The sequence below is a fragment of the Carex rostrata genome, chromosome 32 (assembly GCF_964058835.1).
Source record: "Carex rostrata chromosome 32, lpCarRost1.2, whole genome shotgun sequence".
NCBI classification, from domain to species: Eukaryota; Viridiplantae; Streptophyta; class Magnoliopsida; order Poales; family Cyperaceae; genus Carex; species Carex rostrata.
This window is the reverse complement of record NC_135949.1, coordinates 2,677,297-2,696,364: the sequence shown is the minus strand read 5'-3', so window position 1 is coordinate 2,696,364 and position 19,068 is coordinate 2,677,297. Positions and strand designations below refer to the sequence as shown.

The 19,068-nt window shown below is 33.5% G+C and overlaps 2 protein-coding genes and 1 long non-coding RNA gene across 3 annotated transcripts; 2 read left to right on the top strand and 1 right to left on the bottom strand.

Annotated features, from left to right (window-relative positions):
• Positions 1-260: 260 nt before the first annotated feature.
• Positions 261-1,849, top strand: LOC144548204 (uncharacterized). The gene is made up of 2 exons (XR_013509285.1): positions 261-436; positions 1,146-1,849. It is a non-coding gene; the product is annotated as an uncharacterized LOC144548204 (long non-coding RNA).
• A 457-nt stretch (positions 1,850-2,306) lies between these two features.
• Positions 2,307-5,175, bottom strand: LOC144548035 (pyruvate kinase 1, cytosolic-like). Its single transcript, XM_078296721.1, has 12 exons — positions 5,081-5,175; positions 4,801-4,956; positions 4,427-4,717; positions 4,205-4,273; positions 4,005-4,094; positions 3,718-3,862; positions 3,394-3,482; positions 3,190-3,285; positions 3,022-3,089; positions 2,821-2,920; positions 2,666-2,725; positions 2,307-2,556 (listed from the first exon to the last, which is right to left on the bottom strand). Exons 2-12 carry the CDS (start codon positions 4,951-4,953, stop codon positions 2,401-2,403), a joined length of 1,317 nt encoding a protein of 438 aa, XP_078152847.1. The 5' UTR covers positions 4,954-4,956; positions 5,081-5,175; the 3' UTR covers positions 2,307-2,400.
• A 7,464-nt stretch (positions 5,176-12,639) lies between these two features.
• LOC144547903 (arogenate dehydratase 1-like) lies at positions 12,640-15,329 on the top strand. Its single transcript, XM_078296582.1, has 2 exons — positions 12,640-13,745; positions 14,574-15,329. Exons 1-2 carry the CDS (start codon positions 12,837-12,839, stop codon positions 15,078-15,080), a joined length of 1,416 nt encoding a protein of 471 aa, XP_078152708.1. The 5' UTR covers positions 12,640-12,836; the 3' UTR covers positions 15,081-15,329.
• Positions 15,330-19,068: the final 3,739 nt, after the last annotated feature.

Genomic DNA, 19,068 nt, shown 5'->3' with positions numbered 1-19,068 from the left:
TTTTTGACGGTTGAAGCCCTTAGGCATATTTTATTGAATAACTTTAATACTATTACATTTTCCTAAGTTAAAGTAGTAATAATCTCCTCTTTAACAGGGACGACTTTTCCTACAACTAAAAAGACAAATAAACTAAAAAGACTAAATAAACTGAAAGTAAAAGCCATCGGAGATAATTAAAAAAGGCCCGCTCCGTTCCTTCTTGCAAATTTCTGAGAGTTTAGGGGACCTGTCCATAACTTTTCCATTTTGCTCTCTGACAATCCTTCTCCTCTCCTGCGTGTCTTCGGTGTTCTTCTCCCCCTTCTCACCATGGTTCGAAAAATCAGCGCCTTCTCACCATGGTTCGAAAAATTAAGCTCAAATGGCGCGTCTTCGGTGCCTTCTCCCTCTTTTGGGCTGCCTTCTTCTTCTCTGAATCGGCATAGGCACAGAGGTTAGTCAAATTGAAATTTTTTTTGCTTTAAATCATTTGAATCGGTGTAAATCGGTGTAAATTGGACGGAAAATCGGAAAATCGGCCGATTCTGACACTGTTCATCCGATTTTTTTGAAAAAATCGCACAAACTTGAGAATCGGGCAAAAATCGGCTCGGTCCAGTCCGATTCCGAGTTGAATCGGCCGATTTTTCGAACTATGAGTATAATTGTATATCTTTACAAGAATCATGAAAATTATATTTTTCTTTTTGCATCTGAGACCCAAATTTGTCATTTTTTTTCCTCCTTTATTTCTTAAATAGCACTTATATTAAACTTTGATTACATTTGAAAGACACTTTAGACTTCCATCAAATAATTACAATAACAGTATTGTATATTTTAGTGACTTTATGATAACTGATCAATAATATTCCAAATCGACTATAATTTGATGCATACCTAATTAGATTTGAGAACACATTTAAAATTTTCAATTTTCAATTTGAATAATATTTTTAATTAAGATGTTAAGTGGATGCATCGATCATAAATGTTAGATGTAGGTTAGAATTATTTTTTTGAAGATAATAATGTTTATTTTGCTAAATGGAGGAGAATTTCAATTTCTTTCTAGATGAATAAAATAAGACCTCATTGAAAATTAGACGTACTGATCTGTAAATTTTTATTTGTCATATTTTTTTTCTGGTTGGAATGAACAGGGCCATTTCCGGCTTGTTTTAAAAAAATATATCCTCACTGCTAAATAGCACGCAAAATTTTTTGGACTCCAAAGCTCTATTCACCCAGAGAGAATCTGAGCCATTGATTGTCTAAATCTCAGCCACGGATCAAAAATGTAGTTCAATCTCAGCCATTAACCATTAATTTCGATTTTATGTATCTATTTCATGTTGTCAATCGTGTAGAAGTCTAAATTTAGTTAGTTAGATTCATGCTACATACAATGCCACACAGAAATTGTATCACCTAAATTTCCTTTTTCCACGCGTTTTCTCCCTTTTTCCTTCCCCGAGACCGAAGACGCGTCCCTTTTTCTTTTTCTCATTCCCCACGCAAAACCAGGTGCTTCATTCTATAATGTTTTTAATTAGGAGATATGTACCGTTCTTTTTAACTTGGCACAAAACTCAAAGTACTAGCACTTGGAATGGGACATGAAATTAGTAGATCTATATTGATTGCTTGTTACTGTCAATAGCATGTTGGAATGAGACATGAAAATTTTTTTTTCTATGAGATGCTTCGCCACTTTTGAGATGGCTTCTTTTTTATCCTTTCCAATCATTTGAGATTAGTTAACAGGAGTACAGGACCATGATAAATGATAAATGTTCTTTATATGGATGGGATTAGTAGCATGTGAACTTTATGCATGTCTAATATGAAGTTTTTATATATTGTATAGATGTGATAAACATATGTATTCCACAAGGGTCAGCATGATATGTATTTACAATTAATTTATAGGACCATGATAAATGTTCTTTATATGGATGAGATTAGTAACATGTGAACTTTATGCCTGTCTAATTCGAAGTTTTTATATAGTGCATAGATGTGATGAACATGTGTATTCCGCAAAGGTCAGCATGATACGTATTTACAATTAATTATCTCTACAAATAACATATATTCTGACTAATTTATTTACAATTAATTATCTCCACAAATAATATAGTATTAAGAATCATTTGTTTTTATTATTGACGAATACATAATAAAGAAATTAATTAAAAAATAATCACATTTGAAGAAAGTGACTAAAATAATATTTCAATTTCCGTTGCAATGCACGGACACTTGACTAGTATATTATAAACAAGTGTTGAAATGCAAAAAAAAAAAAATACATAAACAGATTATTGCATATCCTTCATATCTCTAATAAATTCAAAGCTCACACAAAAATGTATTAATTTACGTGCTAAATTGACGGCATGGATACAGCATTGTTCAATCATCCAGTTCTAAAACTTTTACCACCGAAGCATCGCCAACCTTCTGGCAAACGGCAACACGGTCGTGATGGTTAACGATACCAGCCTTCTTACAGTAATCTATAGCCACTTGCAAAACTGGCTCATTGCTTCGACGGCTCTCAGAATCAGCCTAAACAAATAATTTCAATTGATTAGAACTGAGAACATATCAAAGAAATTAATCAGAACATGTATCATATGCTCTGTTTCTGTTAATATCAACTGAGTAACTGACTTACTGCACTTGTAAGACTAGCAAGGAAAGGAAAGAGGCCACGAACAAGTAGCGTTTGCCGAGTCTGTGATTTGTTTTAGAAAGTGAGGCTGAATTAATTATAATTGAATGATAGAAAATATTAATGGAAAAAAATTAAGATAACCACATGAAACGTACCTCAAAGACGCCGGTTAGTGACCACTTAATTGAGTTAGATTTGACACGAGGAATCACCACGTTTAGCACGGGCATTGTCGGACGATACTTTGCGATAAGCCTAATTAATCCCATTAGCAACCAGGTTTAGTTAGTTTGATTATATTTATGAACCTGTAAATGCAACAAAAACACAAAATTGAAAAGTATTCTTGCTTGCACCTAGCTGTTCTTCCTGTTGAAGTGAAAACAATTATGACAGCAGCATTCACTTTGATTGCAGTGCGTACCTATCATTGCAAAAATTAATAATAAATAAATAAAACATATTGGTATTCATATGGAAAACAAAATAAATTAATTAAGTAATAGAAAAAAGAGCAAACATACAGCGGAGATAGCGATAGACTCCATATGGAGCAGTGGCTCTGCAACATATTTCACTGCCTTTTTGAAGTACTGAGCTTGATTGTATACTTTCTCTGCCTATAAATACATTTATGATTTACATAAATTAGATTAAAATCCCTAATGGAGAATACCACATGTAAAGAAAAGGGGGTCAATTAGATAGCTAGTTTAGAAAAATTATACCTCAGCACAAATTTTACAGACCGTAGAAATAGCTTGGACCGGGTATAATCCTCTCTGTGTTTCCGCACCGAGAAGTATAGCATCGCACCCTGTATTTCAGGTATAACAATTACAATTAGAGGCATAATTGCTATCATTAATTATTGAAGCATGGTAATTTTATGTATACTTGACAATCAAGGGGGGGGGAAGTTGGATTTGCATCATACCCAAAAATGAATGACCTTATTTAAACAATAAAGTATACCACACATTTGCATGTGCTAAAACAGAGTGCTGAAGTTAAGAGAATTGATATTATAAAAATTAAATATATACAAGTACCATCAAGCACAGCATTGGCAACATCAGTAGCTTCGGCACGAGTCGGTCTGAGATTAGTCGTCATTGTATCAACGACCCGTGTAACAATTGCTGGTTTTCCTGCCATGTTACACTTGTATATCGCCGCCTTTTGAAACAGAAACACCTACATATATCGTATGTTCATTACCAAATTCAATACAAAGTTAAAAAAAATATAAGCATATATCACAAGCATGGTTAGATCAATGAATATTTCTGACGAGGTCGAGGTAAACCAAGGCGCATGTGCCATGTGCATATCTCACCTTTTCAGCAGGGAGATCCATGCCTAAGTTGCCTCTTGCCACCATAATACCATCAGCTTCTTTTAAGATCTCATCATAGTGAGTCACTCCCTAAAAGAGAAAAAAAATATGAATTGTCAAGAGTATTAGATCATAAAATTGTCATCACCATATATTGTTTATACATATAGATTTGTGAATATCCATTTTGAGATTAATACCTCAATATTCTCAATCTTTGCAATTATCTGAGTCTGGTCGAGGCCTACCTCTGCGAGAAACTCCCGAGCCTAAATTTTGCAAAATTAGTTAAAAACCATTCACCAAAAGTAGAATTTGTATGTAAAAAAATGTAACAAAAACAAGCACCAGAAGGATCATTAATAAATTGAACCAATTATGCTACATCTACATTAAAACAACCACCGAATCAATTTACTTACATGACGAACATCCTCAGCGTGCCTAGTGTAAGCGAGAGAAATGAAATCGATTTTATTTTTAACACCCCACTTTCTAATTACATCCTTGTCCCAGTCAGAGAGAATTGGCAGTTCGACATGGATGCGATAGACATGGAGAGTGAAGAGAGACCCCTTTAGAGAAGCCGAGCTTTTTATCAGACACACCACATCGTCCCCTCTCAAATCTGACACCTCCAACCAAACCGATGTTGTTTCTCTACCCGTAAAAAGATACTGGCCTATGTATATTTGGTCTCCTGGATTCACCGACTACAATTCAAGGCAACAAATTTCATTACTATATTATTATAAGTGAAAAAATATAATATTGATAAATGTTCTTAATTTAATACCTGAGCTAAGCCATGGAAGTTGATTGGAAGAAGTGAAGCAGAGGCCTCCTTATCCTGGTCTGGCGTGAGAACTACTGTCGCATCGGCTTCTAGAGATATCTCTTTTTCGCTCTTGTTCACCACCTGCAACTCTGGCCCCACTGTATCCAGCATCACCTGTCACCACCAACCATGATTTTTTTTTTTTTTTTAAAAGAAGCACTTGAATAAAGAAAATAATTAGTTAATGAATTAAAGCAATTTGTTCTTAAAAAAAAAAGAATTAAAAACACTGTCATACAGAACAGAGCTTGCTGGTAGACTTGATAGCTTGCTTTAGATTATCCAATGTAGCTTGGTGGTAATCGATATCTCCATGAGAGAAATCGAAACGCGCCACTGGAAAACATAATAGTTGAATTGAATATGGTGAACATAAATCCTGAATAAATTCTTCATGTAATGGTATTTTAGTTTGCTAAGTTTCAAAAAAAAAAAAAAAAGAGTTTTTTAGTGAAAGGGGTACCTGACAAGCCGGCCCGGAGAGAGGCAGAGAGGACCTCCACGCTTCTCGATCTCTCGCCAAGTGTCGCTATTATCTTTGTCAATGCTGGGAAGAAGCTCTGCATTTATTTTTGCAATCATATATATGTACATTAATTAGACATATAAAAGTAAAATCATATAAGCAAAAATGAAATAAGCTTAGCTATTTTAAATATTTAATACAAGTTTGTTATGAGTCAAGGGCTTCTTCAAACAATGAATTTGCAATAATTGATTTTCTAAAATGAAATTTCAAAGGAAGAACAAGAACAAGAACTATAATTTTTAATTTGCTTTGACTTGAAGATATTACAGCTTTTGAAGGCTCTAGGATGGATGCCATTCTAGTTTCCTCCAATAGTAAGCTTGGAGAAGGCATTTTGACCAGATCTAGAGAGAGAGAGAGAGAGAGAGAGCTAGTGATAATGCTAGGAGTTTCATATCATATCACATATATATATACTTGTGATGTATATTGTTGGCGCCACGACTATGGTCAAAATGGTGAGAGCATTGGTGTTGTTTTAGGTTTTGGCTTTTTTCATGAAACCGCAGTATTGCAATTTGCAAATCATTCTTTCAAAATTTCTTTGTTTCTTCAAACTACAACTTCTTTCACAAAGTATTTACTAAATGCTGACATGGCATTTTTTTTTACTATCTAAAATTATCTATTTTATTGCAAGTCTTGTATGACTAAAAAAGTACAACTACAGAGGCAGATCTAGGTGTAGTCCAGAAGGTGGTTACCCATTTTCATGTTTCAAAAAATTTAATCAAGTATATTGAAATTTAATTAAATTTTCAATTTTTTTTAAAGTTCTTATATAGTTCAGCCGTCGTAAATTTTTATATGTATGCTTGTAGCTTTTATTAGAATTTCAATTTGTAATTGTGAAAACTTGAGTTCAAGTCGCAACTATACATTATGTATTTTAAATTTTAGCTCATTTCTATCTAGAGAACTACTGCATATATTGTGTTAAAACTATGAACTTATATATATATATATATATATATATATAGAGAGAGAGAGAGAGAGAGAGAGTGTGACTAATGTGCATTCGTATGCATATGGTCCGATGTGCATACGGTCCAAATTTAAAATTTCAAAATTCAAAACGTCGATCTGAACCGTTCATCTTGTTCTCCATATTAATATGTGCTTGGTGACCAAATTTTACATTGTTCTAAATTTTTTTACTATTTATTAAGCCACTTTGAAAATTGTTGATCCAACGGTGGCTTAACAAAACAGTAAAATCAGCAGCCACCGTTGGATCAGCAATTTTCAAAGTGGCTTAATAAATAGTAAAAAAATTCAGAAAAATGTAAAATTTGGTCTCCAAGCACATATTAATATGGAGCACAAGATGAACGGTTCGGATCAACGTTTTGGATTTTAAAATTTCAAATTTTGACCGTATGCATATCAGGTCATATGCATACGAATGCACATTAGTCACACACACACTCTCTCTCTCTATATATATATAAAGTGAGAAAGAAAAAAATAATTTAATTTATCTCTCGTATTTATTTATTTATTTATTTTCTCGTCTCTTTGAAGCACCTGAAGTTTCTATTGCTGACCATTTTAAAGGCTTCTATTATAAAAAGAGGGGGAAAAAAAAAGAATTGTATTATTGATGAATAAAAAAATTATTGATGGAAAGATCGGAGAAATGGTCATGACGTGGAAGAAGAAAGCATATGCTGTGACTGCGTACAGAGTCGTAAACTTCTAACGTGGAAGAAAATACAGTGGTTTTACATTTTCCTTTGTGCGACGTCGATTTGCACATTGTTTAGTGATGTAGGGATGCTTTGTTTATCGTTACTTTAATTTGTAAGCTAAGCAGTCATTAATTCAAACTTTGTTTGTATTACATTTTTCCTTAAATAAATCATATTTAAGAGATCCGGAGGGTATCTATTCTAGAATCTAGAATCCTTAACCAACAGGTAATAAAGATCATGATATTTAAATTGAGGGAGAATTTCGTGAATATCCCTCAAAAATTTCAAAATTATGTATTTTCCTTCTAAAATTCATAATATCATATTTACCCTTTTAAATTTTAAAAACTTGCAAATTTATCCAATTTATTGACTTTTCTATTATTACTCATTTTAAATTTATAAAGTATCCATTTTATTATTTATTGAAAAAAATGTACCATGATTAAGAGAAATATTTAGTCTTCTTAGTTGGTTTTGAGAGCAAATGGTTAATTTTATTACTTATAGCGCATACACAAGCATATGCTTAAATGTTACTATGTATGCATCACAAATAAAGAAATGAATTATTTGTTCTCGAAAACCAATCAGTTAGAGGACAAAACATGTTTCTTACACAAATTATATTTTTTTTTATTTTCTAATAAAAGATAAAATGGGTACTTTTACATTTTTTAGTTTCTTACACAAACTATGAGTTTTAATTGAAAAGTCAATAAGTTGGATAAATTATTTGCGAGTTTTTCCAATTTAATTATAAGGGTAAATATGATAATTTAAATGTGAGAAGGAAAAATACGTAATTTCAAGGTTTTTGAAGGGTATACATGAGATTTCCCTAATTTTTTTTTTTTTTTTTTTTTTTTATAGCCAGATTTCCCTAATTGAATATGAGTTCAGTTGCATAGGGTTTGTAATGTCCTGAGAAAAGTAATGTGACTCAAAACATTATTTGAGCCTAAAAGAAAAGAAAAGAAGTTAAATAAGAAAGAAAATTTTTAAGGAATACAAAAGGGAATTCTACATCTCTATTGGGGCATCATCCACTTCATTACATATCCAATTTGAAGCAGGGTAGATTCAGAATTTCGATCAGAAATAAGCATAAAATATTAACAAGAGTACAATATTTTATTTTTCCTAATGAATCGGAGCAGAGTAGTGATAGAGATTTTTAAAAAAAGTCACGGTACAATCGGATACATCACAGCACAACATAGTTCCATCACGGCACGATACAACATGAGTTACTTCATAATATCCGGACTCCTATCATCTGGTTTGATGAATCCCTAAAGATATATATTAGAAGTTGAGTGGAATTCTGTCAGACCAATATAGTTTGACCTTGGTCTATGGAACAGTTCATTAAATTCGAATTAAACACTCCATTAAAATTATGAGAAGGGTTAAAATGCACCATTGGTTTTGTGCCCCAATCATACCCCACATCTCTATCTCCGTTTACAAAGTTCAAACAGTCGATCCGAACCGTTCATCTTGTTCTATATATTAAAATGTGCTTAGAAACAAAATTTTATATTTTTTGGAATTTTTTTACTATTTATTTAGATAGGTACAAAATCACTGCATCTGGACCATCCAAAAACAGTGATTTTGTACCAATCTAAATAAATAGTAAAAAAATTCTAAAAAACATAAAATTTGGTATCTAAGCACATTTTAATATGTAGAACAAGATGAAACGGTTCGGTTCGACTGTTTGAACTTTGTAAACGGAGATAGAGATGTGGGGTATGATTGAGACACAAAACCAATAGTGCATTTTAACCCTACTCTAAAATTATACCACTCCTACATATTCAGTCAGCATATTAAATTGGAATGATGCGCAGACTGCAGATACGCACTAATTCGGTTCGCCAATTGTATATGCACACCATTAATTTTTTTCTGTTTTGAAATAAATTAATTTGGCGCACCGATTACCAACGAATTGTCTGATTCACTTATTTGGCAGATGTTCACACCATAACTTGTTTTTCTGATTCATTCTGCATTATTTTTTTAGCATGCACAATTACCGAGGTCAAAAATAAAAAAATTGGTGCGCATACCCAGCGGCGTATCAAATTGGTCCTGATCCCTAATTTGTGCACTAGTTTAACTTGGTGCGTCGACTGAATATGTGTCGGTGGTAACGATTAAATTTTGCTAATTAAATAATAATTGTTTAATTTTAATTTATTAGGATGCTAAGTAAAAAAAAATTAATTTATTGGCTAGGTCAAGAAAAGTAGAATCCGGATCTCGATCAAATTTTGAGTTTGAATCTGAACTGTCCAATCAAAATTCGGATTAATTTGAAAATGTATGGAATAATTTAATATTCATTACAAATTCAAATTTTAAGTTATGATCCAAACTCAAAATATCAAATTATCTTTGGTTTTGATTTGTGTTGCCTATAAAGCCCATGATATTCATCAAAGAGGATCATAGAGTAGTAGCCTCTTAGTTGAAGCCCTTTTATACAATTTTTTTTATTAGAGGGTATTTTGGGCTTTTTAGTTGGGCCTGGAACCAAACTTGCTTTTGTTCATTCAATCTTCTTCATATTCCTTCTGTATATTTTTTCATGTTTTCTTACTTTTTTTTCTTTTACTGTGTTCCTTCTAAGAGTGTTCATCTGACCGAACCGAACTAGACAAACCAAAGTTATGATTCGGTTTCAATAAAATAACAGAACCAAATCGATTTAGCATTGCAACTAAACCGAATCGAAGTTTTATTTCGGTTTGTTCGGTTCAAACCCAAATACATAATTATTTTTATTTAAAGCAATTGATTTATAATAAACCAAAGTATATTAAGAAATAAACCGGGTAATAAGAAATAAATTGATATATTAAGAAATAAACCGAAGTATTTAAAACAATTCATTAAGAAATAAATCTGGATAGTCCGGACCAAATTCATAATATATAAAAGTTCGATCTATTTAGTTATTTCGGTTTTGAAAATTCCAACCCAAATTGAACCAAAGTTACAATTTGGTTTTAAAAATCAAACCGAACCGAACCATTAAACTGAACCATTTGGTCCAAACTAATTCTGTTCGGTTCAAAACCGATTAAACCGGACCCAGTGAACACCCTAGTTCCTTCTAGCAGTCCCTGTTTTTGAAATATTAAAAATATGCCCAAGTGGCCAAGTCTGAGGTACTTAATTTGCAAAACTATACTTGAATCATTGATTATAGAGGCCTACGATAATGACTGTGTTATTCTTTTTTTTATTTACTTTTTAATAATTAATCTATTTATTTATGTATATTGTTGTTATTTTCTTCTGAATTCACATGTGAAACTGAATTCAAGGATGAAAACAGTTACATATAAAGTGATATACTCTTTAGTAGCAGACTAAATTTACATTTAAAATAAAAATTATATTCATAACTAATTTATTTGACCTTCAAAATAAATATCAATCAACTATTTAAATAAAAAAAATTACTTATATTTTCTTATTTAGATGGATTGTGTATTAAACTCTGTGCAATTTAAAAACTAATAAATTTCAAAATTTGATAGACAGCATATCTAAATTATTGAGATATACATCTATAAATATTCTTTTATAATTATGAAAACCATTTTGTTTGTTGTTATGGTTGTCACATAAATATGAGTTTTAATATATTATTTTATAAGAAAAAACAGTAGGTAAATTGAATTGAGAATTTTATGGACAAAATCATGTCGGTGAAAATCTACAGCCTAGATCCACTGCCCTTGATTGAAAAATGATATAATTATGCTAGTGATAGCCAGTTAACCACCAACCATTCTACCTAGGCAATCATATTTTCTATGCACACTCTATTTATTTCTTTCTGTAGTACTTCACCACTTCCTTGAATGTAAAAAAAAAAAAAAAAAAAAACTGATGCCATTTCTAATTTTTTTTGTAACACACCATGATTGTAATTTTTATTATATTTATATTGGACAGTGTTGTAAATAACGATATGCGCTTGTCAGACGGATATGGTACCGTCAAAGAATTATTCAGGAATAATCAGACATAATTGGAAATAATCGGCTGATTATTCGAGAAAATTCTGTGACAGTTTGATCACCGTTAAATAACTAATCGGACGATTAATCGATCTAAACGGACATTTTTTACAAAACTGATATTGGGTAAGAAACTATTACATTTAAATTTACACTTTATTTGATAACAAGAATAAGGAGTGCGTATCCTCTGCATTAACTAAAAAAGGAATCTTTTGAGTTAATGAATCTCAACCATTTGATTTTAAACAGAGTCAATCTGACTCTTCTTATGATATAAGGGCTCTTTAATATTAGTGCAGATTTAGTCTATATAGATCTCAAAGCAGATCGGATGGTCAAGATTCATTAACTCAAAAGGTTCGCTTTTGAGTTAATGCAGAGGATACCAATTCAAGAATAAGGCACAGAAAAATCAACGCAGTTGGTAATTGGTTTACCAGTCTTTTACCTTCCATTATCTATGGCACATATGTCCATCACAGAATGAATATTATTAAACCAACGAATTTCATATGTGAACAATTTGAAAGGTCCACATGAACCATGTCCATTCTGCCACAACTTCATCTTTTCCAACTCCCAATCCAGAGGTGACAAATGAATTATTCGGGTTCGATTCGGCGAGACTAAAAATTCGTGACTCAAGAATAATTCGGATATAATACATGAATGATTCGGAATAATCGGAATCAGAGATTTCAGTTCTGCAAGAGAGCAAAATATATATATATATATATATTTTGGAAAAATTTAGAAAAAATTCGCGAATTATTCGAGTTTAATTTGGTCAACTGAATAATTTAACGTTCAGTTCAGTATCACCAAAAAAATTAATTATTCAGATTTAATTCGCGAATCTTGTGACTATTTATCCAAGTAACAACTAGCCCGCTACAGATTTTCAGAGGCAAACTAATGCCTCTATAATCTCCTTGCATCGAAGATCCTAGAGAAAATAGAGCTCTGGCTTTTATGTTGTAAGGATAATAGAGGACAAAGTTATGATGACATGAGAAGTAACAACTTTGTAATTTGAGTGATAATTAGCATGTTGTTAGAGATGCTATAAACATATTTAGTTTTTATACAACTTAGTAGCGCTATTAAGCATAGTGACATAGTACGCGAGATATTCGTATTTTATTCGTGTATTAAATATTTTCTTGACGTTTCCGAATTGAACTCCAAATAAAACACAAAAAAACGTATAATACATTTTATTCGCAAATAAAATGCATATAAAACGCTAATCGCGAATAATTATTCGTCAGAAAAAGGTGAAAAAAACATCAAAAAATTATTTTTGTTTTTCTGAATGATGAATTTTTGAACTTGTCTAACCGAACCCGAACTTTTCATTTGTCACTATGCTATTAAGTCTTCAAAAAAAAAAAAAAAAAAACAAGCCCGCTACATGATAATAGACACACTGGAAGCGCCACAGGTTAAAAAAACCCGGCCGAGTAGAGTCGCAATACCATTTGCAACCACCAACCACGGCCTTGTGATTTTAACATCACCTACCTTCCTTCTTTGTCCCCTCTTCTCAACCTCTCCTTCAATCCTCAAATTCAACAAAAAAAATCACAAAAAAAAATTGAAGTGTTGTAGTCTACTATCAACACTTCTCTACCCCATTTTTTAAGCAATTTTTAGAAGAAGATCACTTCAAATTGATCACTAGCAGACAGAAAGAAACCTAATTGTATTTGAATCTCAGCAATGGCGACAACCATGCTTTCACCTAAACCAAACCCAAATCTTTACCACAGCTCTATAATTCGTACCCCTAAAATGCACCCAGCCACCAATCTCCGATCATCTGTCCGATCCGTGTATCGTTCCGACGCCTCTGCCTTCCCTGGACCCACCAACTTCGACCGGGCCCACTGGCAGTCCTCCTGTGCGATCCTTTCTAGCAAATCGCTCTCTTCTCAGCACCAACCTCACAACCATAAACAAGGGAACAGCAACGGCAGCAGCACAGACTCCGATTCACAGCTCCCTGTCAACGATTCCAGCAACCACCTAAACACACCTGCTTCAATAAACGGGAGCAATAGCTCAACCGCCTCTCTAGATCTGATTCCCATGTCCAATCTACCACGGCCTCTCAGCATAGCCGATCTGTCACCGGCGCCGATGCACGGTGCACAGCTCCGGGTCGCTTATCAAGGTGTTCCAGGCGCATACAGCGAGGCGGCAGCAGCCAAGGCTTACCCGAATTGTGAAGCAATACCATGTGACCAATTCGAAGTTGCTTTTCAAGCCGTGGAGCTGTGGATCGCTGACCGGGCAGTGCTCCCAGTCGAAAACTCACTAGGAGGCAGCATCCATCGGAATTACGATCTGCTTCTTCGCCACAGGCTACACATAGTAGGGGAGGTGCAGTTTCCAGTGCACCATTGTCTTCTCGCATTGCCGGGGGTGAGGAAGGAATATCTGACAAGGGTTATCAGCCATCCCCAGGCGCTGGCGCAGTGCGAACTCACGCTTAATTCAATGGGGCTCAATGTTGCACGTGAGTCGTTTGATGATACGGCAGCCGCTGCTGAGTATATTGCCACTAACGGATTGCGTGACACTGCAGCAATTGCTTCCTCTCGGGCAGCTGAGCTCTACGGGATGCAGGTAATTATTGATCTCTTCTCTGTTGTTAGTTTTTCAATTGTTTATGGTACATGTAACTATTATTGGGTGATTTGTTTTTCTAATTTTGGAGAGATTGTAGGTATGGTATGTTAACCCTAGGAAATAAGAATTTTTAGTAAGTTATCTGTAGGAGAAATTGAAGCTAATTTAATCACAAACAATCAATTAGGAAAGCATCAGAGATTCAGAGAAAGTGTCTTAATTGATTTATTTGTTCACAAAAATCTGGTGAGATGCAAAGCTTCCTCTCAGTATGAATTTGTGTTCGGTTCATGTATGCATCTTCTAGCTCATACTTTCCTCAAAAGTAGTATTGTGACATAGACATCTGAGAAAGTGGTGGTAGCATACTTGCATGGATAAACAGCATAGGTCATATTTTGTAAATACAATCTTTGTTTTGGGCTTATATATAAAAGGAGTGATAAATGCACCTCAGATGTTTTCATAAAAGTGTTTTCACGAATAGTCTTTAACTTGAATTTTCTTATTATCATTCAGACAAAAAAGTTATAAACATTATGTATACTATCTGTAAATACTTTAAAATTCAGATATAAATTACTTCATGTCAAGTGTAAATATTTTTGGAGTGCTGACAAGGGGTGCAGAATGTGGATGCGATATAATTAGAAAAAGTATATTCGTGAAAAATTGGAATTCCAAACCTCAAACCAAATAAGAAAAGAGATTGTAGATACTCTTCAAAGAGTTCCAAATTTGCCTATTTCTCTCCAACCAAAGTAATGCTTAAGATGCTTCTTATTATAACATGCCATAAACTACTAAAATTACATGTTGTAACAGATCTTGGCAGACGGCATTCAAGACGACGCAGGAAATGTGACCCGGTTCGTGATGCTGGCACGAGAACCGATCATACCACGTACCGACCGACCATTCAAGACAAGCATAGTTTTTGCACACGACCGTGAGGGCACATCAGTGCTTTTCAAGGTCTTATCAGCATTTGCATTTCGGGACATCAGCCTGACGAAAATCGAGAGCAGGCCCCACCGCCACCGTCCGATCCGCCTGGTTGACGATGCCAATGTCGGCACCGCAAAGCACTTTGAGTACATGTTTTACGTGGATTTTCAGGCCTCAATGGCTGACGTGCGGGCCCAAAATGCTCTGTCTGAGATACAAGAGTTCACCTCGTTTTTGCGTGTGCTTGGTAGTTATCCTATGGACATGACACCTTGGGATACCGCACCTTCTTCTTCATCATCAAATAATAATAGTAGTGATAAAAATAATAATATCAGCAGTAGTAATAACAGTAAGCCTTCCTCATCACCCCCTTCTTCATAGTATACTGGTATTATTTAGGAAGCAAACCTCTTTTTCTGGTCCATTGTTTGATATTCTTTTGAACAGGAAAATAATAGATTTGGATCCAGATTTTGTGAGTTCATTGTATGAAATTATAGTTGGATCGGTTCCAAAAAAGCAAAAATTGGTGGGATGGATGAGTAAAAATTGTTTGATTCTATTTATTGTAATTGGATTGCTTGATACCGGGAATGAGCAAGGATGCCAAGTAACATGATCCTTACTGTATGTTGGTTTTTTATTATGTTTGCATTCTTTAATTGGTGTGTACAATTTTGTTAGGTATTGCTTTTAAGATTAACAGGGCATAGGAAATGCAAAAGAAGAGAACAAATAATAAATGATCGGATCAGACATGCATGATTAATGATTTGGCATTTTCTTGGCGCAATTTTTGGTGGTTGCGTCTTTAGGCTTCTTGTCGGAGAGAAAGAGAGAGGTGGACTTTTCAAAAGATAGAAAGGAAAGAATGATGTGGAGTGGAGGGGTGGTGAAATGAGAATTCATATCCTCTGAGATATCTTAAACTTTGCGTGTCTTTATGGAAAATCTCAACCGTTTAAATACGTTCTGCACGAATCTCAAAGCACACATAATACTGACTCCTACATCACCCCCGAATAGGCACCGGACACGTCGGTCACGCAAAAGTTGAGATATCTCAGAGGATACGCACTCGTGAAATGAGGTGGATAAAGATGTGTGGTAGGTGTGGTGGGTGGGATCCCTGTTCTCTGTTTTGTTTTACATTTTCAACTGGTTTCATGTGACAGGATAGGAAAATAAATGGGTTCGGATCCCCTAAAGTAATTCAATTTTTGGATTTCGGAACCGTTTGATTCGAATCCGTCGCTCAAGATTGCTTAGCGATTTGAATTCATTGTGCACTCCGCTTCGAATAGATTATCACGAATTCGAATCGGACGGTCCAGATTTAAAACCAAAATATTGAGTTACTTCACTGGATCTGAATTTGAAATAAATATGTTATTTTCAAGGAATAACATGAACCTTTTATTGGTCTTTGTCAAGATTCGTGTATGAAAAATTTGAACAATTTAGATTAAAATAACAAGTTGTTATTTTTTGAGAATAACAAGTTGTTATTTTTTGAGAATAACAAGTTGTTATTTTTTGAGAATAACAAGTTGTTATTTTTTGAGAATAACAAGTTGTAAATTTAGAAAGATTCTTCAAATATGAAATACATAATGTGTGAAATGAATAATGGATGGTCACGCATAATATAGTGTTTGAAAGTCATCATAATTACAAAAATAGAATTTTAATTATCAATATACATTTACATGATTCAAAAAAAAAATTGAGGATAAAATTGCATTAACTTGAGATTTCATAAAATATCAAGCGACTGGAAAATATCACTAGTCTTATAATATAGTATTGGAAATAGTCACAATTGATATGCGAATTATTTGTTTTTTGGTGATGGTGAACCGAACGCTGAATATTTCGATTGATCAAACTTTGACCGAATTATTCACAAATAATTCTCGGATTTTACGAAGTTTTTCCGAATTTTACGAATTATTCGCGAACTTTTTCCGAATTTTTTTTTAGATTTTTTTTTTGCTCCCTTGTGGTACTAAGATCTTCGGTCTAGATAATTTTCAATCATTCCCGAATTATACCCGAATTATTTCCGAATCACTGAATTTTGACCCTGTCGAACTGAACTCGAATAATTCATTTATGACTGTGGTATATTTAAGTTTAGATCCAGTGAAGTAACTCAAAGATTGGGTTTCAAATCGGAACCGTCCGATTCGAATCCGAGATAACACATCCCGAGAGATGAATTCGAAATGTGAAGTAATCTCGAACAACGGATTTAAATCGGACAATCCTGATCCAAAACCCAAAGATTGAGTTACTTTAGAGGTCCGAACCAGTATATTTACTAATAGTTTCGACTGCTGAATAATTCAACGATTGTGATATAAAATAAAATTGTAAAAGGTATTTGTTTAATTTTTTTATGAATAAGAAAAGTCGTTAGTATTGATTTATATAAGTAATGATGATGGTAATAAGTTTCGCTCTTTTGTTGACACGCAAACATTCAGAGCTGAACTGTTCAAAGAAAATGAAGGTAGTGGGTGGAATTCGTATTCTCTAATATATCTCAAACTTTGCATGACTTTTTGGAAAATCCCATCCGTTTAAATACGTTCAGCACGAATCTAAAAGCACACATAATACTGACCCCCTACATTACCCCGAATAGGCACTGGACACGTCGGTCACGCAAAAGTTGAGATATCTCAGAGGATACGCACTCTAGTGGGTGGGGCTTTGGAACTTCTTTAGAATTGCTGTAGGTTGTAGGTAGGGGTGATCATTGGGTCCGGTTTGGATTAAACTGTTCGGTTTTTTTGGTTTAATGGTTTGATTCGATTTGAAATTTTTTTATATATTATGACTTTGATCCGGACCGCCCTAGTTTATTTTTTAATAATTTGATTTATTTCTTAATCAATTACTTAACATACTTTGGTTTATTTCTTAATATCTCAATTTATTTCTTAATACCCGGGTTTATTCCTTAATATACTTCGGTTTATTATAAATGAATTGCTTTAAATAAAAAATAATATATTTCGGTTTGAATCAAACAATCCGAACAAATTGGAATAAAACTTTGGTTCGGTTAGGTTCTATAAGTTATTAATAAATTTTTTTACAGTCCAAACTATTTAGACATATTAATTTGATTTAGAATTTGCATTTACGGACAAAATTGGTACTAAATCTTTTTTTTTTACCTGATTAAACTAAATTTGCCATAAATCTTAACATAATTTAAATTTATAGTTTGTGCATCTGTTTTTTTTCTTGACGTGCATGTTAATTTTTTTTTTTTTTTTAAATTGTTGGTCTGAAATAGGTGATATAAATAATGTTGTTGATTTCAACAAATTAGGAGAACAACAAAGAGCTCCACCTGCAATGAAAGCGAGAGAAAAAGATTCATTGACCAAGCACAGTGTGGGGCAGAGGAACTAACGAAGCTGGTAGGGACTACCAAGAAAGACCCAACCACATACTTCCAACACTCGCTCGCTTCATTCAAACCTCAAATTCTTCAAGCACGGACCCTACCTAATAAGTGGAAATAAATCTGCTGTTATTATGAAGAATTGCAGGGACCTGCTATTCCAAATCTAACCTTTTATTTGTACCATATTAACACAAAACAAAACAAAATAAAACAAAACACTTCACTTTGATGGTAATTCGAAATTCATTCAGATTGTCAATTTATTTAGCGACTTAAAAACTAGAGGCTGCCAATTGGCTCTGCGATTCCAACCATTTTTTTTTCTTGTAAGTGGTACAAATTTCAAAAAATTTAAACATTGGCCTCAACTTTTCTTTCTTAAATGACAGATAATTTATTTGGCGTGGCACAGATTTTTTATTTTTTTTTCAAAACTTTTAATCAACAGATACATATTTCAAAAAATTCATAATTTTTGTAAAAATAAAGGAACTGCCAATTCATTTGAAGGCCCCTAGACTTGGCCCCAAAGCAAGGATAGCACTAACTTGGAATTAGCTCTATTCTATCGTTTGAACGGATTAACAAGAACAATGCTAACTTAAGAAATAACTATATGTTCTTTAGCTAGGGGCAGAGCCACCCTAAAGCAATGAGAGTCAATTGACTCCATTTATTTTCATTTATTTTTAATTTTTATCTTATTTTTGTATATAGTTAATAGTAAACTGCTATGGGCAGGGTAAATTTGGAGTCCGTGTCCCCTCAAAGTACAATTAAAAAAAAAAACAAACGATCCAAAATTAATTCCATCCAAATCAAATTCAATCCAAACCTATTGTGACTGTAGGAGGTATGCTTTAAGATTTGTGCCAAGCTAAAAAAGAACAGTTCAGATTTTCCGCTTGCACCTCAGGTACCTGGGGTGATACGGATTAGTAAATT

Coding starts and splice junctions, on each gene's coding strand:
- LOC144548035 (XM_078296721.1), bottom strand. CDS start 4,953: ATGCTGGATACAGTGGGGCCAGAGTTGCAGGTGGTGAACAAGAGCGAA. Junction 4,718..4,800: donor ACTTCCATGGCTTAGCTCAG/GTATTAAATTAA, acceptor CTTGAATTGTAG/TCGGTGAATCCAGGAGACCA. Junction 4,095..4,204: donor CAAAGATTGAGAATATTGAG/GTATTAATCTCA, acceptor TTTCTCTTTTAG/GGAGTGACTCACTATGATGA.
- LOC144547903 (XM_078296582.1), top strand. CDS start 12,837: ATGGCGACAACCATGCTTTCACCTAAACCAAACCCAAATCTTTACCAC. Junction 13,746..14,573: donor CTGAGCTCTACGGGATGCAG/GTAATTATTGAT, acceptor ATGTTGTAACAG/ATCTTGGCAGACGGCATTCA.